At 47.8% G+C, this 24404-nt stretch overlaps 11 protein-coding genes across 11 annotated transcripts; 3 read left to right on the forward strand and 8 right to left on the reverse strand.

Annotated features, from left to right (window-relative positions):
* Nucleotides 1–1307: 1307 nt before the first annotated feature.
* N7516_008615 (mitochondrial 37S ribosomal protein bS16m) lies at nt 1308–1924 on the reverse strand (the record flags this gene model as incomplete). Its single annotated transcript, XM_057221334.1, has 3 exons — nt 1308–1352; nt 1519–1711; nt 1848–1924. 3 exons carry the CDS (start codon nt 1922–1924, stop codon nt 1308–1310), a joined length of 315 nt encoding a protein of 104 aa, XP_057071606.1.
* Nucleotides 1925–2257: 333 nt separating this feature from the next.
* Nucleotides 2258–3206, forward strand: N7516_008616 (NADHX epimerase; the record flags this gene model as incomplete). The annotated part of the gene is made up of 5 exons (XM_057221335.1): nt 2258–2269; nt 2323–2431; nt 2490–2555; nt 2611–2705; nt 2775–3206. 5 exons carry the CDS (start codon nt 2258–2260, stop codon nt 3204–3206), a joined length of 714 nt encoding a protein of 237 aa, XP_057071607.1.
* Nucleotides 3207–3388: 182 nt separating this feature from the next.
* On the reverse strand, nt 3389–5946 carry N7516_008617 (WD repeat PLAP family protein; the record flags this gene model as incomplete). Its single annotated transcript, XM_057221336.1, has 3 exons — nt 5846–5946; nt 5298–5751; nt 3389–5244 (listed from the first exon to the last, which is right to left on the reverse strand). Exons 1-3 carry the CDS (start codon nt 5891–5893, stop codon nt 3389–3391), a joined length of 2358 nt encoding a protein of 785 aa, XP_057071608.1. The 5' UTR covers nt 5894–5946.
* A 1711-nt stretch (nt 5947–7657) lies between these two features.
* On the reverse strand, nt 7658–8584 carry N7516_008618 (uncharacterized protein; the record flags this gene model as incomplete). Its single annotated transcript, XM_057221337.1, has 1 exon — nt 7658–8584. One exon carries the CDS (start codon nt 8582–8584, stop codon nt 7658–7660), a length of 927 nt encoding a protein of 308 aa, XP_057071609.1.
* A 2220-nt stretch (nt 8585–10804) lies between these two features.
* Nucleotides 10805–12237, forward strand: N7516_008619 (WD40 repeat domain-containing protein). Its single transcript, XM_057221338.1, has 6 exons — nt 10805–10872; nt 10941–11054; nt 11110–11149; nt 11203–11298; nt 11362–11990; nt 12057–12237. Exons 1-6 carry the CDS (start codon nt 10863–10865, stop codon nt 12191–12193), a joined length of 1026 nt encoding a protein of 341 aa, XP_057071610.1. The 5' UTR covers nt 10805–10862; the 3' UTR covers nt 12194–12237.
* Nucleotides 12238–12808: 571 nt separating this feature from the next.
* Nucleotides 12809–14351, reverse strand: N7516_008620 (putative RNA binding protein; the record flags this gene model as incomplete). The annotated part of the gene is made up of 7 exons (XM_057221339.1): nt 12809–13462; nt 13535–13601; nt 13673–13724; nt 13780–13814; nt 13874–13905; nt 14163–14252; nt 14313–14351. The coding sequence occupies 7 exons, from the start codon at nt 14349–14351 to the stop codon at nt 12809–12811; spliced, it is 969 nt and encodes a 322-aa protein (XP_057071611.1).
* A 538-nt stretch (nt 14352–14889) lies between these two features.
* Nucleotides 14890–17149, reverse strand: N7516_008621 (alpha-actinin, sarcomeric (f-actin cross linking protein)). The gene is made up of 4 exons (XM_057221340.1): nt 17037–17149; nt 16911–16977; nt 15248–16855; nt 14890–15183 (listed from the first exon to the last, which is right to left on the reverse strand). Exons 1-4 carry the CDS (start codon nt 17090–17092, stop codon nt 14995–14997), a joined length of 1920 nt encoding a protein of 639 aa, XP_057071612.1. The 5' UTR covers nt 17093–17149; the 3' UTR covers nt 14890–14994.
* Nucleotides 17150–18967: 1818 nt separating this feature from the next.
* On the forward strand, nt 18968–21825 carry N7516_008622 (protein kinase family protein; the record flags this gene model as incomplete). The annotated part of the gene is made up of 3 exons (XM_057221341.1): nt 18968–20890; nt 20949–21326; nt 21382–21825. The coding sequence occupies 3 exons, from the start codon at nt 18968–18970 to the stop codon at nt 21823–21825; spliced, it is 2745 nt and encodes a 914-aa protein (XP_057071613.1).
* A 194-nt stretch (nt 21826–22019) lies between these two features.
* On the reverse strand, nt 22020–23528 carry N7516_008623 (uncharacterized protein; the record flags this gene model as incomplete). Its single annotated transcript, XM_057221342.1, has 4 exons — nt 22020–22289; nt 22354–23057; nt 23114–23301; nt 23347–23528. 4 exons carry the CDS (start codon nt 23526–23528, stop codon nt 22020–22022), a joined length of 1344 nt encoding a protein of 447 aa, XP_057071614.1.
* Nucleotides 23529–23812: 284 nt separating this feature from the next.
* Nucleotides 23813–24069, reverse strand: N7516_008624 (uncharacterized protein; the record flags this gene model as incomplete). Its single annotated transcript, XM_057221343.1, has 2 exons — nt 23813–23893; nt 23947–24069. 2 exons carry the CDS (start codon nt 24067–24069, stop codon nt 23813–23815), a joined length of 204 nt encoding a protein of 67 aa, XP_057071615.1.
* Nucleotides 24070–24080: 11 nt separating this feature from the next.
* Nucleotides 24081–24337, reverse strand: N7516_008625 (uncharacterized protein; the record flags this gene model as incomplete). Its single annotated transcript, XM_057221344.1, has 2 exons — nt 24081–24209; nt 24230–24337. 2 exons carry the CDS (start codon nt 24335–24337, stop codon nt 24081–24083), a joined length of 237 nt encoding a protein of 78 aa, XP_057071616.1.
* Nucleotides 24338–24404: the final 67 nt, after the last annotated feature.

Below are 24404 nucleotides of genomic sequence, written 5' to 3' on the forward strand. Positions count from 1 at the left end.
CAGAGAGTTACCAAGTGCGTGCCCCGAGGTGATATGTGGTGATTATGGAATGCCCCCGGTTTTTTTTCTTTTTCTTTCTGTTCTCTGTATAACTCCGTATATTCTGTACATATACAACATATATATATTAGAAGATCGACGGGTGGATCATGAATCTGTTTCTTCTGGAAAAGCACCGGCCATGCAAGTAAGTGCCCATGCGGCTTGCCGTACCCCGGTTCTGCACGCGATTGGGGCTCTATGAAATGAAGCACATATATCTCACAGGGATGTTTTACTACATATAGACTCGGTAGAGTAACGTATGTACATAGGATACATAGAACCCTAAGGCCAGTACCAAATCCATACAATACCTCATAGGCTGACAGTTTATTGGATGAACCTTGAATGCATTTACAACTACCGTTAACTAGCCCAGATCGTGAGTCAATGGCTTAATATCAAATACACCTGAGGTCATATTCCAAGTCATATTATACGATCCTCCGAGCTAACCTTGGAACCTGTTTTCTAACTAATCCAAGGTCATCGCATACGTCCAAGGAATCCCCAAAGTCAAAAACTGGCGATCCTCCAGGGTCACTGACCAATTGCCACGAGCCCAACCCCGGTAACACATGGGATTGGCTGCCACGGGGAAATGACTCGACTTATCGAGGGGGCGTTGGTTCATTTGGTTGGGCCGTGGAGACAAGCTACTGCTTAGGGGCTTTATTAGCACTACATTAGAACGTGTGCCTGAACTGGTCATGGGCGCGTCAAATGTTTTGACTTTCATTACTGACAAATACGATCGGTTTCCAAGGTATCTTTCGATGACTTTAAGTCTGTGTGTAACCTTGAAAGTGGTTATAGTAGTATCTATATACCTCACGACCCTACAGTGTAGGCAGATCTGAGCAGTTTAGGAGAAAGTATGCTGGTAACGCATAGCCTACCTCGGTACGGACTATGTGCCTGGTGTTCTTCGCCTTAAAGAGACAAATCCAAATCGTGTCAGTAGATATTCATGCTGCGGCTCGTCTACCGCGTAGAGTCAGAGCAGCTAAGCTGCCACATAATATACAAAGGTTCCTACAAGGCAACTCAATAACGCCAAAAAATGCCAGCAAAATCAGGGGGGAGAAAAAGGTACACAGTAGACCAGTCATCGATGGTGCCATGTCTTGACTTTTCCAAGGTTCTCGGGCGTTGTCCGGCCGAGTACACAAAGAATGTCGGAGGAGAGAACATTGGAACGCTTTGTAGAGGTCAAGCATGCCACATGCCAAACGGCGTCAAACAGTCAAGGAGTCAGAGCGGAATCAAGCTTTGTCAAAAGTAGTAGGTTTGGACGCAACAAGGCCAGCCTAGAAAGAGGTTCAAGAGTTAGTAAAAGCAGTCCGTATAATAACAACGTAATCATCAGCCCATATGATCTGCTAAAAGCGCAGACCCGACAATAGCCGTCCATCTTCCTTGGATCCTCCAATTCCCCAAACTCTCACGGATAAAGAAAACAAGGGTCCGGCTTACCATGCCCATCAGTTTCCAGACGGGATCACTAGGCTGCGCACCAACACCGAGCCAGTACTTTGCGCGCGATCGATCAAGGGCAATCTCCTTATATGGGCGCGCCTCGGCATTCTCGTCGTACAAGGTCGTGGGACGTTTGGGGATAGGGTTGTAGGTGCCGATGACTTCGAGGGGCTTAGCACCGCGGGCAGAGCTAGAAATAGTAAGGTCAATTTTCAATTCTTCTGAAATATACAGTGCGCAATGGATTGAAGCACTCCGTAGCCTGGCAACTTTGGTGTTTGGCATTGGAGCCGGGTGTATCCATTCACGGGGGAATAACCACATACCGGGCTTGCGCAACGACGATGTTGAAGAAGGGGTTGTGCTTGTTGCCAAAGCGAGCTAGTCGAATCCGGAGAACCATTTTGGCGGGTGTGTAATGCTTTTTCAATTGAAGAGGGCGCAAGACTGTTCTTTTGATGATGCCGTCTGCCCTCCGCAAAAGTTCTAGGAGACGCGGAAGAATTATTGATCCGACGTAACCAAATACGGACTAGCGTATATATGATGTAATGATGTGAGGACCCTCATGAGATCTACTTCGGAGCTGACTATCACTTTGATTTACACAGCTTCTGTCAATTAACTCGATTTACTAACAGTCTAGTTTTGAAATCAGCATACTTGCATGATCCGTTCTACCTTCACCAATTTTCGTCTACCTCTCTCCATTCGTCGCTACAGTAAATCAGCCATAATGTCGTTGAAGGTATAGTTGTCTGATATTAGTCCCAATAACATATAAACTGAGAACCGTCTTAGGCAATCTCAGCCAAAGATGCGGCCTCGCTTGATACGGATCTCATGGAAACCGGTGGCTGGTCCCTAGACCAATTGATGGAGCTAGCGGGCCTCTCTGTCGCGCAAGCAGGTAAACTCCATCGATCTTGCACATGCAATCAGGCCATACTGATGTAATGAGCAATCAGTATGGAAAATCCATACCCCAAGCGCAGGGAAGAATATCCTAGTTGTCTGTGGGCCAGGCAATAATGGTGAGAAGGGTTTAATATTGCCATTCCGAGCAACAACAATCTAACAAATGACTAGGAGGAGATGGCCTCGTAGCCGCTCGACACCTAGCCCACTTTGGCTACACACCATCAGTGTACTACCCAAAACAGGGCAAAAACGAGCTCTACCAAGTATGCAACCCCCGAGCACGAAAATAACTCTAGAAGCAAGAAGCAAGAACCAAATCTAACCCGACGCAGCGCCTCAAAACCCAACTCCAAAACCTCTCAGTCCCCTTCATAGACGACTTTCAACCAGCCCTAAAGACAACAGACTTCCTGGTTGATGCCATCTTCGGCTTCTCCTTCGGTGGACCATTGCGCGATCCTTTCCCCGAAATCATCTCGCAAATCGAGTCCGCTAACGTCCAGGTGCTGAGTGTTGACGCGCCTAGCTCATGGGATATCCAGAGCGGACCGCCGAAAGAAGGACCTGGTGCGAATTTCATGCCGCATGCACTGATCAGTCTATCTGCCCCTAAGCCATGTGTGGCGTTTTATCGCGGCAGGCATTTTATCGGTGGTAGGTTTTTGACGAAGAACATTACTGATAAGTATGGGCTTGATCTACCCAAGTATCAGGGTGTTGAGCAGGTTTTGGAGATTGGGGTTGATGCGGAGGGGAGATTATAAGGGAGTGAGTAGATGGGTTGTTGAGAACGCTAGTGGATTCAATGATGAGAACATTTTACGATTTATATACTATCGAGTGGAAGAGAAGGTAATGACTAGTCTTTGTATGGGAATCGCGTTGTCGTCGTTAGAAAGCAATGCATCTCTGATAGATGCACACCGAATAAAAATAGCACGCAGTTTCAGAGAGCCTCCCGGATCTCCCTAATAATGCCTTTGATGCGCGGCTCCTTTCCAGGACCAGAGTTCTCGGCTCTCGCGAGAACACCTTCAACCTCGTAGACCTCCTTGGCAGCGCTCTTGACCTCCTCCCCGAGCGCTGTGACTAGTGTGCCGAGCGCGACTAGTGCTCGGTAAACCGCTTCTGAATCGTTCTCTCCAGCGATGATCCGAGTCAGTTCCTCCAGGAGGATCAGACCCCGTTCTGCGGCTTCTGGAGATTGGTTCCTACCTTCGGAGGTGAGATAAACTGCAAAGTTAATGTAGAGTGTCGTGATCGCGATTGTAAGGTTGCGGTTTGGTGACTCCCCGCTACTGGCCAAGGCGGACTTCACTCCTCCCAGGATCTGATCAAATGAGCTTATGGCCAGATCTCGACCGGCAGTCGTCTCAAATAGGTTAGCAAATGTTCGCATTGCGAGCATTGCATTGTTGACATTAAGAGGGGATTCAAAAACACCGCTGGATATCACACCCGATACGACATTTTCGTCTTTGTACTCGGCTGATGCTGTAAATGGCGCAGCAGCCGCTAGTAGACGGAGAATATCTAGGCCAGGGAGTCGATTGGCAGCAGGCCAGGTTGTGACAATTTTCAAAATCAACGGCACTCCGGTCTCAACCTCGGGTGATGCTTGAAGCTGTTGGGAAGATTCGAGCTGGCCGCACAAGGCGACAACCGTTTCCACCTCTGAGGGGCTCAATGCCACGTCTTTTGATCCATCAGACACGAGTTTCGTGTTTAATTCCTGAAGTTTCTTCGTGATAACTTTCAGGTTTGCTGAGCGGATGGAGAGGTAGATCTTCTGAGGGAGTACCTTGGGGCGTGGTTCGGGAGCAGGTGGTTGGGACTCTTCAGCCGCCGAGGCATCTCCAGGACGATAACGGCGGTCTGAGCCCCAAGGATCAGCACCTTCGGGTTCTTGAGACTGCCCAATGGTGGCACCCTGGGTATTCTGAGTGATAAAGTTGGCAACCTGGTCCAGATAGGTCATAGGGAGTTCATTGTCTCCAATGAACTTGGTGGCAGCCTCATATGGATTCTGCGTGACATTGTATGGTAATTTCAGCGGGGGTTTGCCATCCTCTATGTCAACATCGAAGACGTAGTCGTAATCCTGACCATGGTACTCGGTCTTCCGACCACTGCTCCCAGCCGAGTCCACTACCATACCAATAGCAATCCATTCCTGTGTTGCCGACGACCAGGTGTGGGCGCTCACGGTACCACCTGGCTCTCGGATCATCTGGACCTGGCCTTCCTTGGTTCCAGACTTTTCTTTGAGGAATTCCGGACCAGGTAGCTCCTCTTTATTAATCTTCCCAACTTGTTGCTCTGGAATAGCTGACTCCTTTACGGCCTGGTCGAACAGCTGTATGGCCTCTGGGGCTGCATGGCGATCAGGGCTTCTGCTAAAAACACGAGCAATGCGGTCACTAGCACCGGTAACGATATCACCGGTCTCACTGCAAGCTGCGACACTCCACACTGAGATTGCGGGATGGGTAATTGTCTGCACACATTGGGTCCCGTTCCAAATCTTCACGGTGCGATCTTCACTCGAACTCACCAGCTCGCCAGATGGGAGCGCAGCAAGTGAGTAAATAAAGCTTTCATGACCATGGAGAGAGGCGACGGGTTGACCTTGCAATGTGTAAAGACGAATGATTCCATCGTTGCTAGCCGATGCAAAGTGGGCACCTGTAGAGTTTGAGGCGGGAAGCTTGCACAAGGCCCGGACCACGTCGTTTGAGTTTTGTACGCTTCCAAGTAGGGTTCCCGAGGTATTGAATATCCGAATCATTTTGTCAGCACAGCCTGTGATGAAGTTAGCATGTAAGACTTTTTGGCGTTGCACAAAACTAGCATACCCGTGATGATAGTGTTCTCATCATAGGCTAGCACGGCCCAGACGCTTGCCTCGTGTCCCTCCAGTACGACATCACACTCCCATTTACCGACCCTCCACAACCGGGCGGTGGAATCCCAGCTGCCACTGACGACCCATTTGCCATCCGGAGACACATCTAGAGCACAGACATTGTGGCCGTGACCCAGAAGCATAGCATCCGCATTATCCTCTGCACCCTTACCAGGCTGCCTGGCTTCAATTATTGCGTCTTGTCCAGCCGAAAGTACAAGCCCTTCGGGGAACTCAGATGTGGGAGGAACGTATGCTAAGCTGTTGATGAAGGCGCCGCCATGTGCAGCGACAGTATAGTCATATGCGGGAGGTGGAGTGGAGATAAGCTTCCAGAGCCGAACTGTTGCATCACGAGAGGCGGAAAGGACGACATTGGGATTCGGGAAGACCACAGCGCGGACCTAAATCAAAAGTCAAAACAGTGTGAGTAGTCTGTGTGGGTTGAAGGTGCGGTGTCAATGGCGTCGGTACAGACGCCGGGACCAGGAGCCTTACATCATCGCCGTGGCCCTCCAAAGTTGCAGAGAGCTTGAAGTCAGGCATACATAAAACTTTGGGGGGTGAAATAGTGAAGAAAGAAGAATCCGAAGAAGAAATATTTCGAGGGTATCACTGCGGAATTAATGATCAATCAAGCTCCCCTGGATGTTGTTGTCCTTTAGTCGTTCCGGGGGATCGCCCCGCCGAAGCATCAATTGGTCATATCACGTGGGCGGTAACGCCATTTGGGGAACCTGCTAGAACACGCCGAGGTCTTATCAAATGCAAAGGTACAGAGATTTTAATTGGATCTTCTAGCCCTATGGATCTCTGGTACATGCTCAAGCGCCCAGGTGGTCCTCAAATGACTCATCTAGTATACTAGTGAGCTCTCAATATAGTGAGTAGTTATCTCTTACTCCAGCTGAAGACTTTCAAAGCTGGGGTGAACTATGCCGTGACATGGAGCTATATGTTGTATATGTATCGACTCTATGCCAAGGCTCGCGCTCAGGATCAAGCGTAGTCCAAATCACATCACGTTTTCTAAAATTCACGAACCTAATCACAATACAATTGCAACAGAAGGACGATGAGAAGTTGAACTTGTTCCCTGGCTTCTGCTGGATTTGTTGGTCCTGGGAAATAGGATACCCTTATTATTGGCCAAATCTCCAAGCTTGCCCGACTGAAGACTATGACTTCCAGATCTCATTCTACCAGGACGAGGATTTTGGGGTCAGCATCGGGAGAGGGCCAAAAGCGTTACTCTTCATAGTCCCAGGAGCAGACAACCAGTGGAAAGTAACTTCCATATATGTCTCTCTTATCCTCGTTGTTCGAGATAGGATGAAGAGAAAATAAAGTATCACCCCAGAAGATATGGGCTGTGGGCGTTGGACGAAATAATATTATCCAATCGCTCAAGCCTCGGTGTCTATTCTAGCTTCGTGGCCCTCACTAGTCATCATTGCTTCTCGTCACTTATCGACTCGCATTTTTCTACAGAATAGTTCCAATTGGGTCTACTCTTATTCTTGTCCTTTGGCGGTGGTCTTGTTCACATTGAGCAGAATGGTATGGGATATCTCGATCCAAGGTCTAAAGATTCAAAGTTAACATTATATCCTTGAAATATTTTCGGTCAACGCGCGGTATCCTAGCTGCTTTATATCGCGCCCAATATTCGCGTGCAGTTTGTTCCGGTACAAGTTACTGCAAGTAAGGGACCTTACCAGCCTTTATTGACTATCACTTTAGTGATATAGAACGGACGAAAGAGCAAATGATTGAAAGATGATAACTAGCAACAATATACTTGGGATCGTTATCTGGTTGGAGGAAAATGAAGAGAAAAGTGGAGTCACGGCACTGACTACTTCCCAGGTAGGACTAGTGTTGTTCTATACCACAAGACTACTTGGTGTCTAATGATATACTCTCCAAGTAAAACCTCAATGATCTGAATATTGTTGTAGGCCCCTCTATTAGCTCAGCCTCAGGTAGTTGAATGTCGTCATCTTCTTCCATCACGTAGCACGTACCAAATTTGGTAGCATGCCTTAGTTGCCATCTCAGTGGGCCCCCTGAACTAGAAATAAACAAAACAAAACAAATTTTCATCAAGTGAAACCCCCAGAGCTTGGAGGGCCAGTTTCAACTCCACCTCCTCCATCAACCGCTTCTCCATCAACCAGTTAGCAGTAGCTTGATGGAGAAGCGACAACAGGCTGCAATCCGACTAGCCTACCAGCTCCACACCTACATCGAAGGCAATCAACCCTGGTACGTTGGGGCCCTGGGTTGTTACGGCCAAACTGGTTGCGGTTAGCTGTGAAACGGTGTGAGGTCCAGTATTGATTGGGATTGTGTTTGTTGGGCTTGTTGGCCTTGGATCCTAGGGGGACGGGGGGTGGGGATCCGGTTGGCTGGGAGGGGCATATGTCTGACAATTCGTTGGTCCCTTTGGTGTACCTGGTCTCGCCAATCTCCGTACTTTCTGTCTAGGTGTTCTAGGAAGTCGCTGAGCTTGGTCGTAGTAACTGGGTTTATTACCATCCTTCTGAGCGAGGGCTCGAAGTTTTCCCTGATCTTTAGAAGCTGTTCGTAGAGGTCGTTTCTACCGGCTGCTCGGGCGTGGCGTATCATTTCCTGGGCATACTCGCGTGGATTTTTTCCTGCGCGGACGTTGGCCCATGTGTATGTGGTTGTGTCCATTTTGCGGAGAGCGTCAGCTCGATTTGGCTTCCATCGCTCTATGAGCTGCTTGTACCATCCTTCTTCAAGGGGTAAAATCCGTAGTGCTTCTTTCTCTACGCTTGTTAGCTCGGCGTCGTACCAGTCCGTGGCTTTATTTTTAAGCGAGTAGCTCATGTGGGAGCGAACGACGTCTTCAGATTTCAGCTTTGCGATGTCCTTCATATGATCAACCCAGCTAAAAACGTTGGAGTAATGGTTGACGCTGTTGACTGTTTTGACGCTTGTCGACGCTTCATCGTCGGGGTCAAAACAGCCTATATGTTCCATCTTCCAGGATGTATCGGCGGTAGCAAGCTGTCTGCCTGGGCCAGGGGGTCCTGGGGGTCCTGGGGGTCCAGGTGGTCCCGCTGGGCCGGTTGTGCCGGTTGTGCCGGTTGTGCCGTTTGTCCCATTCCTTGCTATGGCACGTGCGACGGTTTGCTCGATCATAGCTGCCATGACGTTAAGTTGTTGCTGAGTTAGGCCAGCTGGCTGGCTTTTGTTGTCGTCAGTCATCTTTGAAGTGACTGTGTGTTGCGTCGATGTTGACGTTGATGAGGACTGGGCTCTTCGTAGTATCAGGTGTCGCGGGAGCAGTGGTTGGAAGTTCCTACAGCTTTGTCCTGGTGTTCCGGCTTGGCTTGGGGATCTTTGCCTAGGTAGTTCGGTGGGCTTGCTAGTGACGGCTAGAGGTTCTTTTCTTTTGCTAGGAATGGCGACGAGTTCTTCTTGTCTGATTTTGAGCTTTGAGGCCTTGGACTAGATGGGCCTCAATTGCTAGCTTTGCAGTAGCTGTACTCTCATGAGATCTCTTATGGCTTTGGCTGATCGTAGGTTGTATTTGCTTTTATTCGTTGCATTCGTAATATAGAGAGAGAGAGAGAGAGAAGAAAGTTTAATTGCTAAAGATCTGCAGAGATGGTGACGGCCTAATAATCATGCCTGATCTATCAGGTGTCTATAACAATTTGTTAATCGCGGCACGGCCCACCACCACCTGGTGTAGGTGGGCCACACCCGATTACAAATCTTCAGCGGATAACAATTTCCAAATTAAGTATCTTTTGTATGGCAACTCCATACAAAAGCCACATAAACACGATAGCCCGCTCGGATCGAGTGAGGGTTCGAGCAAAAGCGTGGGCTGGCCTTGGTGTGGGGGCGGTGGGGGGATTCATATTGATATTTCAATCAAATCATTCAAAGATTGCAACCTGTAAGCCTTGCCTAGGTCGATACTAGATGCTTAAGAAGAAACTTGGTAAAACATAGTGGTCATTTGTGGGATTTCCCGACGTTCGTCTTTTAGGTCAGCATGTGGATGGGTTCGGCCTCGCAACGCTACAGGATAGGGTGGACGCCATTCGACGCATCAAGGCGCCAACTAACTTGATTCATCTGGAACATTTTCTTGGTGCGACAGGCTATCTGCGAGACAAGATTAGCAGATACGCACAGATAGCTGCCCCCTTGACGGAAAAGAAGAGACAGTTGTTGAAGAACGCACCGATACAGGGGCAGAAGCGGCGATCTTTCTCGGCAAAGACCACGTTCATTCTATCCGACACCGAAATGAAAGCGTTCCTAGACCTAAAAGAGGTCATTTCTTCAGGGAGCGTCTGCACGCATCACGACGCTGCTAGGTACACATACTATGACCTAGATGCGTCTCTTGATGGTTTTGCCGTGATGGTATATCACCTGCAGCAAGACGGGCGACTAAGTATGCCATCCGACACATAACTCTCTCATTGGTTATTACCTCACCGCCTAGTTCATTACTGCCTTCTGGAAGCATTTACTATTTCTATACTATACACTTTATAGATTCAATTCAATTCAGATTCAGTTCAGATTCAGTTCAGATTCAGTTCAGATTTAGTTCAGATTCAGTTCAGATTCAGTTAGTAAGATAGCAAGATAGTAAGAAATCAAGAGTCAAGACTTAACACTTAGGAGTATAAAGAGTCCGGTGTTAAAAAATTAATATCGTATTTGTTAAACAATCTCCTAAATATATATATATATATATATGTTTGCTATAGACTAAGCCCTATTTGTTCGTTATTTACTATTTGTTAGCTTGTTTACTATAATTGAGCAGAGTTTAGATGGTTGTAGCAGGGTATATAACCCCCTACATTTCTAGTTTAATCAATTAATAATTCTTCCTCTGCTTTCTCCCCACATAGTAACAGGTTGCTCAACAGTATTCATTTATAAAAATACTATATAAAGTAACTATAGATTCAACATGGTACTTGTGAAGTGAGAGATCTAAATTATTGCCTGGCAATATGAACCAATCAAGTTATGTGTCGGGTGGCCGTATACGACATAAGAGCCTCACGTGTCCTAATTATACCCGAATCAGACTAGTGCATGCCTTACTTAATCAGCGATCCGCTCCAGGGCTGCCCGTTATTGTTTGAAATTGAAATTCAATATCCCATCTACACACCAAAGGAGTTTCATATTCCCAGAGGTCTTCTCTCCTTTTGGGGTGTCTGTTTGGAAAAATTTCTGTTCAATCCACTTTCTTCCATCCTTTGTTCTCAGCTCTTCCTCGAACCCCACATATCTGTTTGATGACTTGACGACCCTGACGAATCTCTTATGTACCTTCCTTAGACATATTGAACTCTCCCTCGGTCTGGTTCCTGGATTTGGATCTTGATATCAAGTCGTGTGCTCTCGGTTGCGCACATCCATAGCTTTTCGCTGATCTGATTGGCTCTTTAATCTAACATCAAAACCACTGAAACCTCGGGAACTTCCCTCAACCACCAACGAAATGACTACCGGTGAGTGATCTATGTTGCTTTCAATCGGAAATTGCTATCCTGATATATTTACTGATATACTCTACAAGATATCCCCAAGGTAGTCCCTCTGACTTGCCACGGACATTCTCGTCCGGTGACGCATCTGAGCTTCTCTTCCACAGTCGAAGATGAGCAATATTACTTCATCTCTTCATGCAAAGGTAAGAAAGACCAATGATACTCACCACTTATCGCATAGCCACTAACCAACTAAAGATAATAACCCCATGCTCCGCGATGGCATAACGGGAGACTGGTACGACAAATGAAACCAAGTCCAGAAACCACCCACTAACATCAAACCCCCAGGATTGGAACATTCCTTGGCCACAAAGGAGCCGTATGGCAAGCAAGGCTCTCGGCCGATGCCGCCATCTCAGCAACAGCAGCCGCCGATTTCTCAGCGTAAGCAAAATCCCCCAAACCAATCTCGCACCATGATATACTAATTTCGACACCCGAAAACAGTAAGGTCTGGGACACTTACACAGGCGAATGCCTGCACACACTGCAACACGCACACATCGTGCGGGCAGTAGCATTCCCAATCCAAGCGAACCCGCAAGTGCTCGCGACAGGCGGCGCGGAGAAGAAGCTACGAATCTTCGATCTAACACGGGGCGGTAGTTCCAGCACGGCATCAACGCCGCCTATCCCGTCCTCAGCCACTCCTGCTACTGGGAATGGAGTGGCGAGCTATGAGATCGGCGCCGGCGTGCACGGCGGCACGATCAAGTCTATCGTCTGGAATCAGGATTACAATGTCGTCACTACGGCGGCGGAGGACCGCAAAATCCGCTGGTGGGATCTGCGGTCGCGCCACCCGATCGTTGAGTACGGCGTTGATGGTGCCATTGGCTCCTGTGAGCTGAATAGTCTGGCGACGAGACCTAATGATGCGGGGATTTTGACTGTCGCTGCGGGGAAGAGTGTTTATCTCTTTGATGGCGTGCAGCCTGGTCGGTTGCTTAAGAAGGCTGATTATGACTATGATGTTGCTAGTGCTGCGGTTAATAGCGAGTCTGGTCGTCTGGTTACGGGCAGTGCGAATGATACCTGGGCAAGAGTTTATGACTTGAACACGGATGAGGAGCTGGGTATGTTTTGCTACTTCTGGTCGTGTGTCTTTTTGGCGGTGAAGTCAAGCTAACTTTCTTCTGCAGAGGTTCAAAAGGGTCACCATGGCCCTATCTGGTCCGTCAGCTTCTCCCCCGATGGCAAGCTCTACGGGACTGGTAGCGAGGATGGTACTATCAAGTTGTGGAAAGCATGCCGGGAACCCTACGGGCTGTGGAGATGAACTTGACACTTTCATAATTGTTACAGTGTACAGAAGAAATCACGGAAGAATTTCATTTCTTCTTCCATTTTCATTTGCAATCCTTGTTCTATTTATAATTGGCGGCTTCCATTGGGTTTATGTTCTATCGATTTGTATATTGCCGTCGTCCGTTGGTTGCAAGCAGCCTCTCGTTCTTTGTATGCAGGCATTGTGGCATGTGCGCATCTGTTTGACCCCCGATAGAAAAAAATCAAGAAAGGCACCGAACAACACAATAAGAAGAAAATACCTCCCTTTTAGATAAATCATGGGCTCTTATTTCCCCGGTGTGGATATGCAATGAGAACAAGGGTAAGGATAAGAGCCCAGCAAGGGAAAAGATGCATCGAAGCAGTGAAAAGCCGAATTTGTGATATGGATCCAGTTACAATTTGGTGGTTGAGGTAAAGTACAGAGTTTCAGCCCTCGTGCTGAAAAGCCTCGGCGATAGAAAGAGAAAAGAGAGGAGTGGAAAAAGGCCGAGTGGATCTTCATTCATAGAAAATACCGAAAGCAATGCCACGGAGGCCCAAAAGATCTGAAATGCGAAAGACAACCGAGTTCCCCGAAGTTCGAGTGACCATGAAGTAGTATTTACTCAATCATATCGATATCATCGTCGGCAGCGGGTGCGCTAGGGGCGGGAGCAGTCTGATGGAGGTTGTCCTGAGCGGGTGCAGCCGCTTCACTGCCGCCGTTGTTTGCACCACCCCAGTAATCTTCCATCTCCTGGTCCAACTCCTCCTGAGTCTTGCGCGGACGGGCATTGGATCGGCGGCTGGATCCATCAGTCTGCTGGGAACGGTTGTCGCGTCCACCACGTCTACCTCCGCCGCGGCGGTTGGGAGAGCGCTGGTGGGAGCGTTGTCCAGGGACATAACGGTCGATGTTGTCTGGGGCAGGCTTGGTAACATCGCTGCGATGAGCGCGGCCGCCACCGCCACGGCGGCGTCGGCCATCGGCGTTGTCCTCGGGGCTCATGCTGCGGTCATCGCGGGGGCGTTCGACGCGGTCCATAAGACTAGGTCTAGGGCGCTGTGCGGAGTCGAGGGGGTTGCGGTCACGGCGGCCGGGGATGAGAGAAAGACGGATGGGCTGGCCCTTCGCGTTGGCTCCGTCATACTCCTGAATGGAGGTGTGTGCATCCTTCAAGCGGGCGTATGTGATGTGAGCAACTCCCTCGGAGCGTCCAGCGCGGTCATACGAGACAGTAAGTTCAGAAACAGGTCCAATTCGACCGAAGAGATCCTGTTCACCGAAGAGGCTTGTTAGGGGCGTTCTTCTTGTATGGGCGTTGAGTATGGGCTAATTGAAACGTACATCGAGATCGGTTTCGGTAATATCGTAGTGGAGATTATCCACGCGAACCTTGGTCAGTGTGCTCGAGCTAATAATTCAGTCAGCGCTCTGATTAGGAAAACTATCAAGTCAAGGCTGATTTGATGGAAGACTCCATACCGATCGGAATCAGGTGCATCGCGGCCTCTGCGGCCTCCACGGGACGGGCGGGCTGATGAGCATTGCTGTTAGAGAGATCCCGGCGAAAGTACGAGAAAGTCACATACATCGGTCGTCGTCAAATTTGTCATGAACCCAATCGCTAGAAACAGAGACCCGTCAGTATGATCCACATCGTAGTATCCAGAGAGGTATAATCACAGGTTGAGATCGACACGGTCTGAAGTGTATGGCTGTTGTTATCGAAGAGACTTAGCGTTAGCTCCAAGTCAGATGAGATACCGTGCAAAGTTCTTTTCCATGTATTTGCCGTGGCGTGTTCGTTGGCGAGTCTCCGACGATCCAGAGGACTGACTACGATTGACACGGAGCAAGAAGAGAATTCGCAGAGGGAAAGGAGGGCGGACCTAGGTATTGATTGAGATATTAGCTTCATTGCCATGCGAAACATAAATCTGGAATAGAGCCTCAGTTTGAGGGGAAGTTGTACCTTTCTGACGCCATCGCGCTCGTGGCGACGGCCGGGGTTGTTGTGACGACGAGGACCACCACCACCTCCTGAGGGGCGACCGGGGTTCCGCTGCAATTGAGCGAGTCAGTTGTAAAGTTTTGGCGGTTTCATTGTTCGCTGGAGCCTTACCGTGTCTTCAGCGATGATCTCGTCCAAGCTGCGGTCCATCTTGGAGTGTATGGCTGAGGAATGAAATTAGGGAAGAAATAAAGTGTATAAGAGAGAGAGTATGGTCAACAAATTCAATTACGACCAGTAATTAAATGGTAACGATTGAAAGAATCCAGAGGTGTTAAGGAATACAATGAGGTCGCAGGATCATCCTCATCAGCTTCAATGGATCTGGGGGACTGTCACATGACATGCATTGTATAAATACGGCAATGATCGGCAATATCCACATCTACAGATCAGGCCAAGAATAACTTCAAGGATTTCCTTTGACTTCCTTTGTACTTTACAAGATCTTGTCATTTTGTCTATTAAAGTATCTCGGCTATTCTCGATTGTCCAATTCCGATTCCACATCTACCTGGAGTTTGATAGTTGAAAATGTTCACATGGTATCCTGGTCATTACAAACAGAAAAGTATACACCAACACAATACATATGTTAAAGAGGAACAACCTCCGAACCCCATGATGCAAAATGAACCTCAAAAAAGAGAGGGAGAGACCCGGGTTTCAAAAAAAAAAAAAAAAACATGAGAATCCTCCCCTGAAAACACCAGAAACACAGCAACACCAAGTCAGTGCAAATCCCCCATAATCACCAGTAATGCTGCGCAAATATCAACCTCCATGATACCTTTTATTCCTCACTCCCATTATGTTTGTTTACTTCTCGCATTTTCTCCATGAAGCTAATGTAGTCGTACTTGGCCAACTCCCGGTCCTCGAGTAGATCGGGGCCATCATGTGTAGGCATCGTCTTAACCAGGTGCTCAATAACCTCGTCTGGAATAAGCGAGTGTCGAAGGTCCAGTTCTGTAACATAGGGCTGCAGAAGGAGTTAGTGACTGTAGCCCGAGAAAAAAATTTAGATATTAACACGCTTCACATACCTTGCCATCGGCAACCTCTTTGAAACTCTGGAAGACCTGTTCAGCTGTATTTTGATCCTCTGTCACGCTGACCATAAACCGAATGAACTGTTCGAAGCTGACACCGGCATTCTGTGACAGTCGGTTGGCCCCACAGACCTCTACGTAGACCTGGTGCATCTCGTCCTCGTCGTAGACCAGTCCCAGACTGGCCAGCGCTGCGGAGAACTCGAGCTCATGGAGCGTGTTAGAAGAGTCGCGATCGAAATGGCGGAATACCGACTCAAACTCTTCCAATTGGATAGGGGTCAAATTGGTCATGTTACGAGCAACCATCTGGTTGTCAAGGAATGCCAGCTTCTTTGAAATGCTGGATTTGACGAGGCTCAGCTCATATGCAAGCTCGTCCAGGGTGTATGTGGTGAAGTCGTTTTCTTCAATATTGGCCTCCGCGCACTGTTGGTCCAATTCTGCGATAGCGTCGAGAAAGGCGTCAAGGGGTGGTAAGTTGCCATTTAACTTTTTAACATGATCAAGCTGGTCCTCAACGTCACCATCCAATCCGGAGATCGCCAATGACAAGGTTTTCAGGGTCAGTGCAAAGTCATTTGCCTTGTCAGCAAAGGAGCGGCGTAGCTTGTTTTTGATATCACGGATTGTTTCGTTTATAAGTTGGCTGCGTTCATGCTCCTCCCGGGTAAGGATCTCCCACTCCTTGTCGCAGTTCTCTGGACTCAGTTCTTGCGGTGGGTCGTAAGGGCGCAGTCGATATGTACCCAGCTTGGTTTTGATATTGCCCAGCAAAGCAGCTAGGTCAGATTTCTCGGCCACCCATTGGCGTTTCTCAGTCCGCTTGTAGAGCGAGAACTGATAGGATTGTTCTTTGGCGTCTTTGTATGTTCCCTCGAACGACGAGGTTTTCCAGTGATCGCGCTGGCCACGGATCAGTCGCAACAATTCCTTTACTCGGCGCTCATAGGAGTTCTGCATATCCCATGCGCCATGCATGTTGTTGACAAACTTCTCCACTCGTCGCCCGGCATTCTCGACTCTCTCCAATTGCGAGAAAGCGTGGAACCAGTAGGCGATGTAGGTCATGAGGGAGCGTTCGTCGGGTCTGGGTACGTCGCATACATCATCCACGTCAAGCAGGTCCGGGATGCCGATTTCGTTGGATGCGATCTCGAAGGCCAGCTTCATATTTCCACGGTGGTCACTCTTATCTAACGAGTCGTAGTCGATCAAGTCCGGTCGGTGGATATCGAGGAGCGCGCAGAAGGCCAGACCATTGTTCCAACTGGATGAGAAGTCTCGAACCTCTACATCATCGTAGCATGCCGTCTTTCGTTGACACCAGAGTAGCAATCCTTCCTTTGCAGTCATGCCCTCTTCGTTGATGTCACTGATCGTAAACCGCAGAATCAGGGTCCAGATTAAACCGAGGATGATCTTTTGATTGCCATCGACAATATCCTCTGCACCAATATTTGTCATCTGAATTCTCCTCCCCTTGATGAAATCCAGACTTTTGTTTACATTTTCGAAGCGCTGTACGCGCAGTTTGGGCTTGGAGGCATATCGACCGAGGGACTCTCCTCCAAGGATTTCGAGGAGGTGAATAAGAATGACCTAATATGCGATCAGCAATTCGAAATTCGTGAGCGGGGTAGATGGTGGGACATACGCCGTCGGAGAGGTCAGTGACCAAGTCCTCGATGGACAGGCTCCGTGCCTTCAGCTTGTCATTCAGCCTAACATTACTCGTTAATTGAAGATCATAATAGAAAAAAACACGGAGTAGGGGATTTACCATTTGGTGAAGGTCTTTTGCTGCACATTAATCCACTGCTTCTCAACCGTCAACATCTTCGATTCACGGCGGAGACATTCAGGGCCGATTGGCAACAATAGTGTCGGGAGGTGACAGCAAACAAGGTTTAGGGTTGGGAAGAAAAGGACTAGGATGATCAGAGAGGCTCAAAGACTTGGGTTTCCAATTCGGACTGGAGATCAGACAATGGGGCACAAAGGGGGGAAATAATGGCGAGGGGTGGGGGGTGTTTGTCCCGCAAGTCGGAGTTGAAGATCACCCGAGCAACCGTGTTTCTTGTTTCTTCTTCTTCTTCTTACTTTGAACTCGAATGAAAAGAAATCACTTTTCTATCATAAAATTGGAAGACAAAGGATGACCAGAATAGTTGAAACTGGAAGTTTAGGAAATTTATCACAAGACAATTTGCAGCTGCATCCTTGTGGACCCACTTCTAAGTATAGATCGCTATTGTTTACCACCCCCTTTGTCTTTTTAAATGGGACATTTATATGAGAGGATACCATTAGGACTGATTAGCTCTTCTGAATATTGAAAAGAATTGAAGCTAGTATGTCCCCCCTTTCTGTTAGATGTTTAGATGTTGTTTAGTTCCAAATGCCTATTCTAGCACCGTTGGGCACTATATGCATGCCCAGCCCTAGAACCCTGGAATGAGCGCCTCCAACTCATTGACTCGTAGCCCTCCAGGGTTGTTTGGAGGTTTTGGGTGACTTATAGTAAAGCTGCAAGTCAAACCAACATATCTCAGATTGCCTTATGGAGGCACGTGTCGAGCAGCAGGCTTAAAACTGCGTATTAAATAATCACCTATAGTCCAACTAACACAACGTGGTGCCTCCTGCGTTTTGTTTCTAAAAGATGATCTACTTCCACCTGGGCAAGTATTATGATTGAGTCATTCTAACTCCAGCCCTCATATGAAATAGGAAGCACAACGAAAACCGCATATTCAGTTATACAATTATATCTGTTCTTCCCACATGGTCAATATAAATAGCTTGACTAGCAGACTCTTTGCCTTCTTCCCCCGCGCACACCACGGTAACGGCGTCAAAGATTGAGCTTGATGATGGGAAACTCTTATCGATTTTCTCTCGTGAGCGTCAAGCTATCTCGGGAGAAGAAATGTATCGTTGGCACACATCCCGCTTTGATACCACCGTACACCGGCAAATATTCCCAGCCAATATCAGCAAACCCCACTTCTCACTGATGTTACTTCGGCGACAATGAAGTTGAAAAGCCAGGATACAACAGTAGATAGTCCAGTTGTTGGTGCTCGAAACTGGGTCACTACGACCCCACTCTCATTTGAACAGAGGAATGGGGTCCCAATGAATGCAAGGACGTAGACGAACAAATAGAAATATATAAAGAGGACAGCTGCCTTAATCCTAGTACAGCTTTTAGTTTTGGGACCGGTAGACCCGACGGGAAGGCATAGTTAGTCGAAGCATAAGGATCAATATATATAATTTGCATAACAAGCAATAATTTTTAATTTCCTGGTTTTCTGGGCGCAGGAAAAAGCCAAGGGGTCAAAGAGTTGACCCTCTAGTATTGCCCGACTTATCAGGTACATGAAACAAAGGAGATAGGCTAGAAATGGATGGGGAATATTCCAGGGGTAAAATGGCGCCTCTTTTTCTTTTTTGCTGGTTTGCCTTTTTGCCTTATCTATGTTGTACTTCCAAGTGACCAAGTCCAAGGTTTGCTTTTCAGCTGAACAAGCCGAGGTCAGCCGCAAGATTATGCAGGGAATATGTAACAAATTAGACGCCGATCATCCTAGCCTACTGCCTCGTGGGTAATCATGTAGTTTTCACATTTCTCTCTTGTACCTGATATCCATAGATATCCAACATTGAACCCTCATTCGCCCAGTGAACCAGAGCGTCGAACCCAACATGACATCCACTCAATATAATGAGTTATGTGAGGAGATCTATGAGCAAATCATGGACAGGATGGAAAGGAAGGAGGAAGAGAGAAGCCGATTTGCTCCTCATGGCACAGCCAAGAAAGTACTACAGCCAGAAGTTTTGCGACGCTTTTTTCGCAGTCTTCAATTGGACGATATGCCAACAAACAGTGATGTTGATCTTGTTCTGGAATTTAACGAAGACAATTTGATCCGCAAGATGCGAGATCGGAAGCTTCATGATTTCCTCGCTATTCTCATTTTCACATCCTGCACCATCGACGCCGCTCGAACATTCACCACCACACTGCTAGCTCAAACTGCCTTACCGCCAGATGTTTACTCTCTGCCAGCAGAACGTGAGAGGCTCACGGAGATTTTCGGGGGACAGGTCACGCCGGACAAATTCCTGACACAGCAAGCATGCTTTTGTCCTATCGTGATCTGCAACAAGAAAGAAGTTCGGATTCAGAGCATCGACCGGCAGCGTTTACCCTATCTAGAGCAGAAATTTCGCGGGAAAGGAGGGTATGGCTCTGTATACCAAGTGACGATTGCTAAGGGGCACTTTCGCGACCCGGTCATGGGAGGCCGAAATGATCAACCGAAGAAAATGGCACGGAAAGATTACCAATCCAGTAAGGACGTGGAAGAAGAGACTTTGAAGCAAATCCTTGCTTCCGATCGGACTTGTCCAAATATCGTGGATATTTACGGCAGCCTTGTCATTGGCTTGACAAATAAGTACAGCATCTTTATGCCTCTCGCCGAGTGCGATCTGGGTGCCTACATGAGGGACGACCCTCGAGCCAGACCGAATACCACCATGGAGAAGACAGAAATACTCAATTTGGCCCGGGGACTTGCACGTGGGCTGGAATTTCTTCATAATGGCATGAGGACGGCCGAAGGGGACACGATGATCTGTTACCATATGGACCTCAAGCCGAGCAACATTTTGGTGTTCCATGAAATGGTTGGAAACAGGCTGGAAACCGTGTGGAAGATCAGTGACTTTGGCATGTCTCGCCTCAGATTGAGATCTCGCAGAGAGGAGACAGATTTCGACAGTTGGTTTGTCCCGTTCGAACAGCCCAGAGAGGCATCTGCCTCGGCAACCTACAACAAACGCGGAGACGGCACATATCTTGGGCCCGAGTCCCTCTCACCACATAAGGATATGAGAACAGCAAACGATGTCTGGTCTTTGGGGTGTGTCCTCAGTGTTGTGTTTACATATTTAGAGGAGGGCAGCTCTGGTGTGGAACAGTATGGAGCAAGGAGAGTAAGCCACCGCAGCGCGGATGGCTATGATCGCTTCTTCGTCACAAATCCACTGTTCGGTCGACCAAAGATCCACCCTGCGGTCACAAAATGGCACGAAGAACTAATAAAGAAAGCCAAACGGAGGAGTGCTAAGGAAGGTGAGGCGGTGAAATCGATGCTGGATTATCTAGAGCGTGATGTTCTTCAGCCAGAACAATTGAAGAGATGCACAGCCCAGCAATTGGAAGAAAAGTTGCTTGACACATTTCGAAAGTACAAGGAGTTGAGAAATGAAGTGAGCTCATCTTTGCCAGAGGAAGAGGCTGTTTTCGACAGGGTGCGACAGGTATTGCACATCGGTGAGAGGCAACAGGCGGCCACCACAGAGAGACGCGTGGAACATTGGTGTCTGCATAAGCCCGAGTCTTTCAAAGGCTGCGAGATCTCTCCAGATGGAACTGTCATTGCGTTTTGGACTGATAACAAAATTTCGCTTTACAATTCGCAATCTCTAGAGCGACAGGGGATTAACGGCATACGCCCGGCTGCAGAATATTCGATTCCGATGCCAGAATATCGCTGGAAGAGTATCAGTCTGACTAGAAAACACCTGGTAGCTTCCACCTCCAAAAGCACTTTCCAAGTAAGAACTTCTTTCTTACCTGCTTTGTGATTCCTGCCTAACTAGACTTGAACGCAAGTGTTACATCTTCAAGCTACGAAATGGGCTCAATCTCACCCGTGGGGATGAAATTTCCCTACCAGCACTACCTGAAATCAAAAAGGTGGCTATCGCACCTGGAGATAAGATGCTAGCATGTGTTCTCAGCGACAAAGATGCAGACCAAAATCCAGGTTCCTTATACATTGGTTCCATCAGTTCTCCGAATGAGTGGAAGTTGGGGAATAAATTAGATTGGCCGGCAGCAGACGTTGTTCAGTTATCATTCTCAACAGACGACGACCTCCACATGGTCCTCCGACCACAACGAAGCAGTTCAAATCGCAAGCACGAAATTCCCGTCATTCATGTGTCCCTTCAATCTAGCCAGCTATGCCCGCTCATTATCGAGCCACAAGTAAGTCTTCACCTCCAATGAAAATTTATATTTATCTAATCTCTCTCCCCTGCAGGGACTTGGGAGTAACAACAATGTTAGTCTTTTTACCACTTTCGCTCCGTTTTCCCAAAGGCCCCATGTTTGTGCACTCGTCACCCGAGAAAAAGAGTTGCACATCCAAAACCTTTCACAAGTAGAGAATACAGCTCCTATACTTGCCTATATCAAGAATTACGGGGTGCTTAAGCTGATGATGGGACGAAATGATGAGAAAATGTTCGCGGTGGGGAGGCGCGCGGCGCATCATACCATGTTGTTATTGGAGATTGACATACCAGCGACCCGGGAAACCAAGGTTTCTGTGACAGAGCTTGCTGAAATTCCGGGCCTGGCATACCGCGATGACTTTGCAGAGAGGGTCGTCCATAGTGAAACAGAGAGCGTTGTTATTCTTGCTGCTTTGATGGATGCAAATCGATGTGGCATATACAAAATCACTGTGCCCAGGTCTAGTTAGATTGGGTATCAGCGGGAGAATAGATTCTTCTTCATTTTCCTAATTTGGTATTTTCAATCTTCTTCCCATGTGTAATATCATTTTCTCTGTTTTTTTGCCTATGCATGTATCTCGAGCTCATGTCTAGAAACAGGTTTGCTGCCCAGTACCATATAACGACCAATGAAAAGAGTTCCATCATCGTGGCCGGTCTTTCAAGCCGAATATGCCTGTAGCTCAGTACTGGAATTGGTGCTACCTGTGAACCGTCTTCTTACCCCTTCGATGCTCCAAGTTGGCCTACTTTGTATTCTCGGCGTAAGTCCTTGCAACGCTGCACCATCACGGCGCAATAACCAATAGTATAGAAGGAACGTGACCGTTGTAAGGGCAGCAGCTGAGACAAAGAAAATCCATATCATAGGTGTACCAACAATACGATTGTTGGCTTGATCCATGTCGAAGAAATTCATACCAAATATAGTCTGTTGTGGGAGTGTTAGTCGGGGGTTGATAGTTAGGATGTGTCAAAAACAGAGGAACACTAACAGCCAGGAAGGACGACGGAAGATATACCAACGACAAAGTGGTGATAAATACGGCTGACTTGTTCAGCCGTAGCATGTTCGCATTTTGCTCCTTTGCCAGGACCTGATCCCGAAGCAACAAAGTGTCGGCCAGTAACTTTGAGACAATATTTGCCCGCTGCTGCAAGTGCGCGGCATTACGGGAATTTGCAGTGCACTCTCGACGGTGATTTTTGAAATAGTGAACCCCACCGTGATTTGTTGGGGCCACTGACATCGAGCTAACAACATTACAAAGCTCGTCAAGAATCTCTGTGGCTGATGTCAAGATGGCTGGCACTTCGAGAAACCGGGTCTGCAAGGAAGTCAATGTTCTAAGGCTATCGTAGCCTACGGCCAAAGGCCCATTAATGAAAGTGGCAATTGTACTGCCTGCAAGGGGTAGAAGTCGTTGTTCGTGTACGGCGATATAGTTCCTCCATGCAGGGAAGTATGTGTCGAACAGGACCTGGTGTAACCAAAAAGGATCGGATTCAACCTTGGGGCAGAAATTGCGCAGTAAATTATCAGCCTGCGAATGCGCTTTGGATTGTGGCGTGGGATTGAACAGCACGTAAAGACTTTGGGACGAAGTTCTGTCGTATCGGTGGTAAATTCCAGTCTGGCGAATGACCCATTTGTCATCTTGTGGCTTGTACTCGGGGTATCTTATAGTGTAAGAGATTTCTGTTTCTTCAATTTAGCAATAGGATCAATGTGCACCGGGTTGAAGGTAAATATACCAGTGATGGAAGCAGAGCAGGACTCTGTAAATGGAAGGCAAAATACCCCTTCGAGGTCATCACTGCGCTGATAAAAGCATGATGGCACTGCCCAAAATGATGGACCTATCTCGTGTCCAGCAACGAGGAAGTCAAGCATAGACTTTGTGATTTGCAATGGTCGTCGGGAATTACGTTGACATATTGACCTATCGATTATTAGCAGAAGACAGAGTGATGTTGATTTAACATACACAAGGCGACATTTGTAAGGCTTGTTCTGATTGTTTCTCAGGAAAGATGTCGTATCTTCTATAGTGCGAAGGTCTGATTGTTGATATGAGCCTCTTGCGAGGAAGGGTGCATCTTGTCCAATCTCCAAAACTTGTACCGGTTCAACCGGGTGGTCTACGTAGTGATGATCAAACGAAATCATTATCTTTAGTGTTGAGAGAGAAAGACAAGAGCGGGATTGTTTGAATTCAGGATCTGGCTTGTTATATCAGATCTACGCGGGTGTCTGGTGTCTGTTACAGCCCCTGCCTGCTGTGCCTTCCGCTACACCCCTACTCGGTGTCCCTTTGGGACATCACAGGCCATAGGCTAATTATCCTGGATCGAACTAATTCCATGTCAGTTTCCTTATTTGACCAGAAATGGAACTGGATCTCTCTTACTCCAGCTCAGCCTTGTTGGGGGAAGGGATGTCAGCCACAGACTTCATTTCGCGACGGGCAAGAGATCACAACTTACAGCCTCCACTATTTTAGGGGCAGTGAACCACCATTGGTCTTCTCTAAGCTAGAATGTGCGAGTCAGCCTTGCGCCCGATGCATGGGTTTCAGGCGAATTACCTGAATACCAAAATCTGTTTGTCCCGGGAACAGTCTTTCAAGTAATTCCTGAAGATTGGCTTTCCGCAAGTAACGATTACTCGTGGTTTGGGGAGGGATTTGTCCCACGACGTCTCTAGGCATGATTATCCAAACTAATCGCGATTTTTTGATTTTGAATTTGCGAGTTGGGTTTGCTCCAGGCCACGGGACTTGATAAATCCCAAGCTGCGGCTGAACCCTGCAAATTTCACTGCAACCTCACAAAGCCGATCTTTGCCTTGCTAATCCGTGGCAATCTTACGCGCGCTATCAGGTGTTCCCTGATTCGAGAGTTGCCTTGAGATAATGCAGGAATATTCCACACGGGGATATCATCTCCGCTTTGTGATATGACAGGGGGTTGATGCATCCGCACCTCCCGGGGTGCAGACTGATTGGATGTAGTTATACACCGTAAATTGAAGGCAACTGCAGAG

This window comes from Penicillium verrucosum (genome assembly GCF_028828655.1).
Source record: "Penicillium verrucosum strain IBT 35672 chromosome Unknown utg000003l_segment0_segment0, whole genome shotgun sequence".
NCBI classification, from domain to species: domain Eukaryota; kingdom Fungi; phylum Ascomycota; class Eurotiomycetes; order Eurotiales; family Aspergillaceae; genus Penicillium; species Penicillium verrucosum.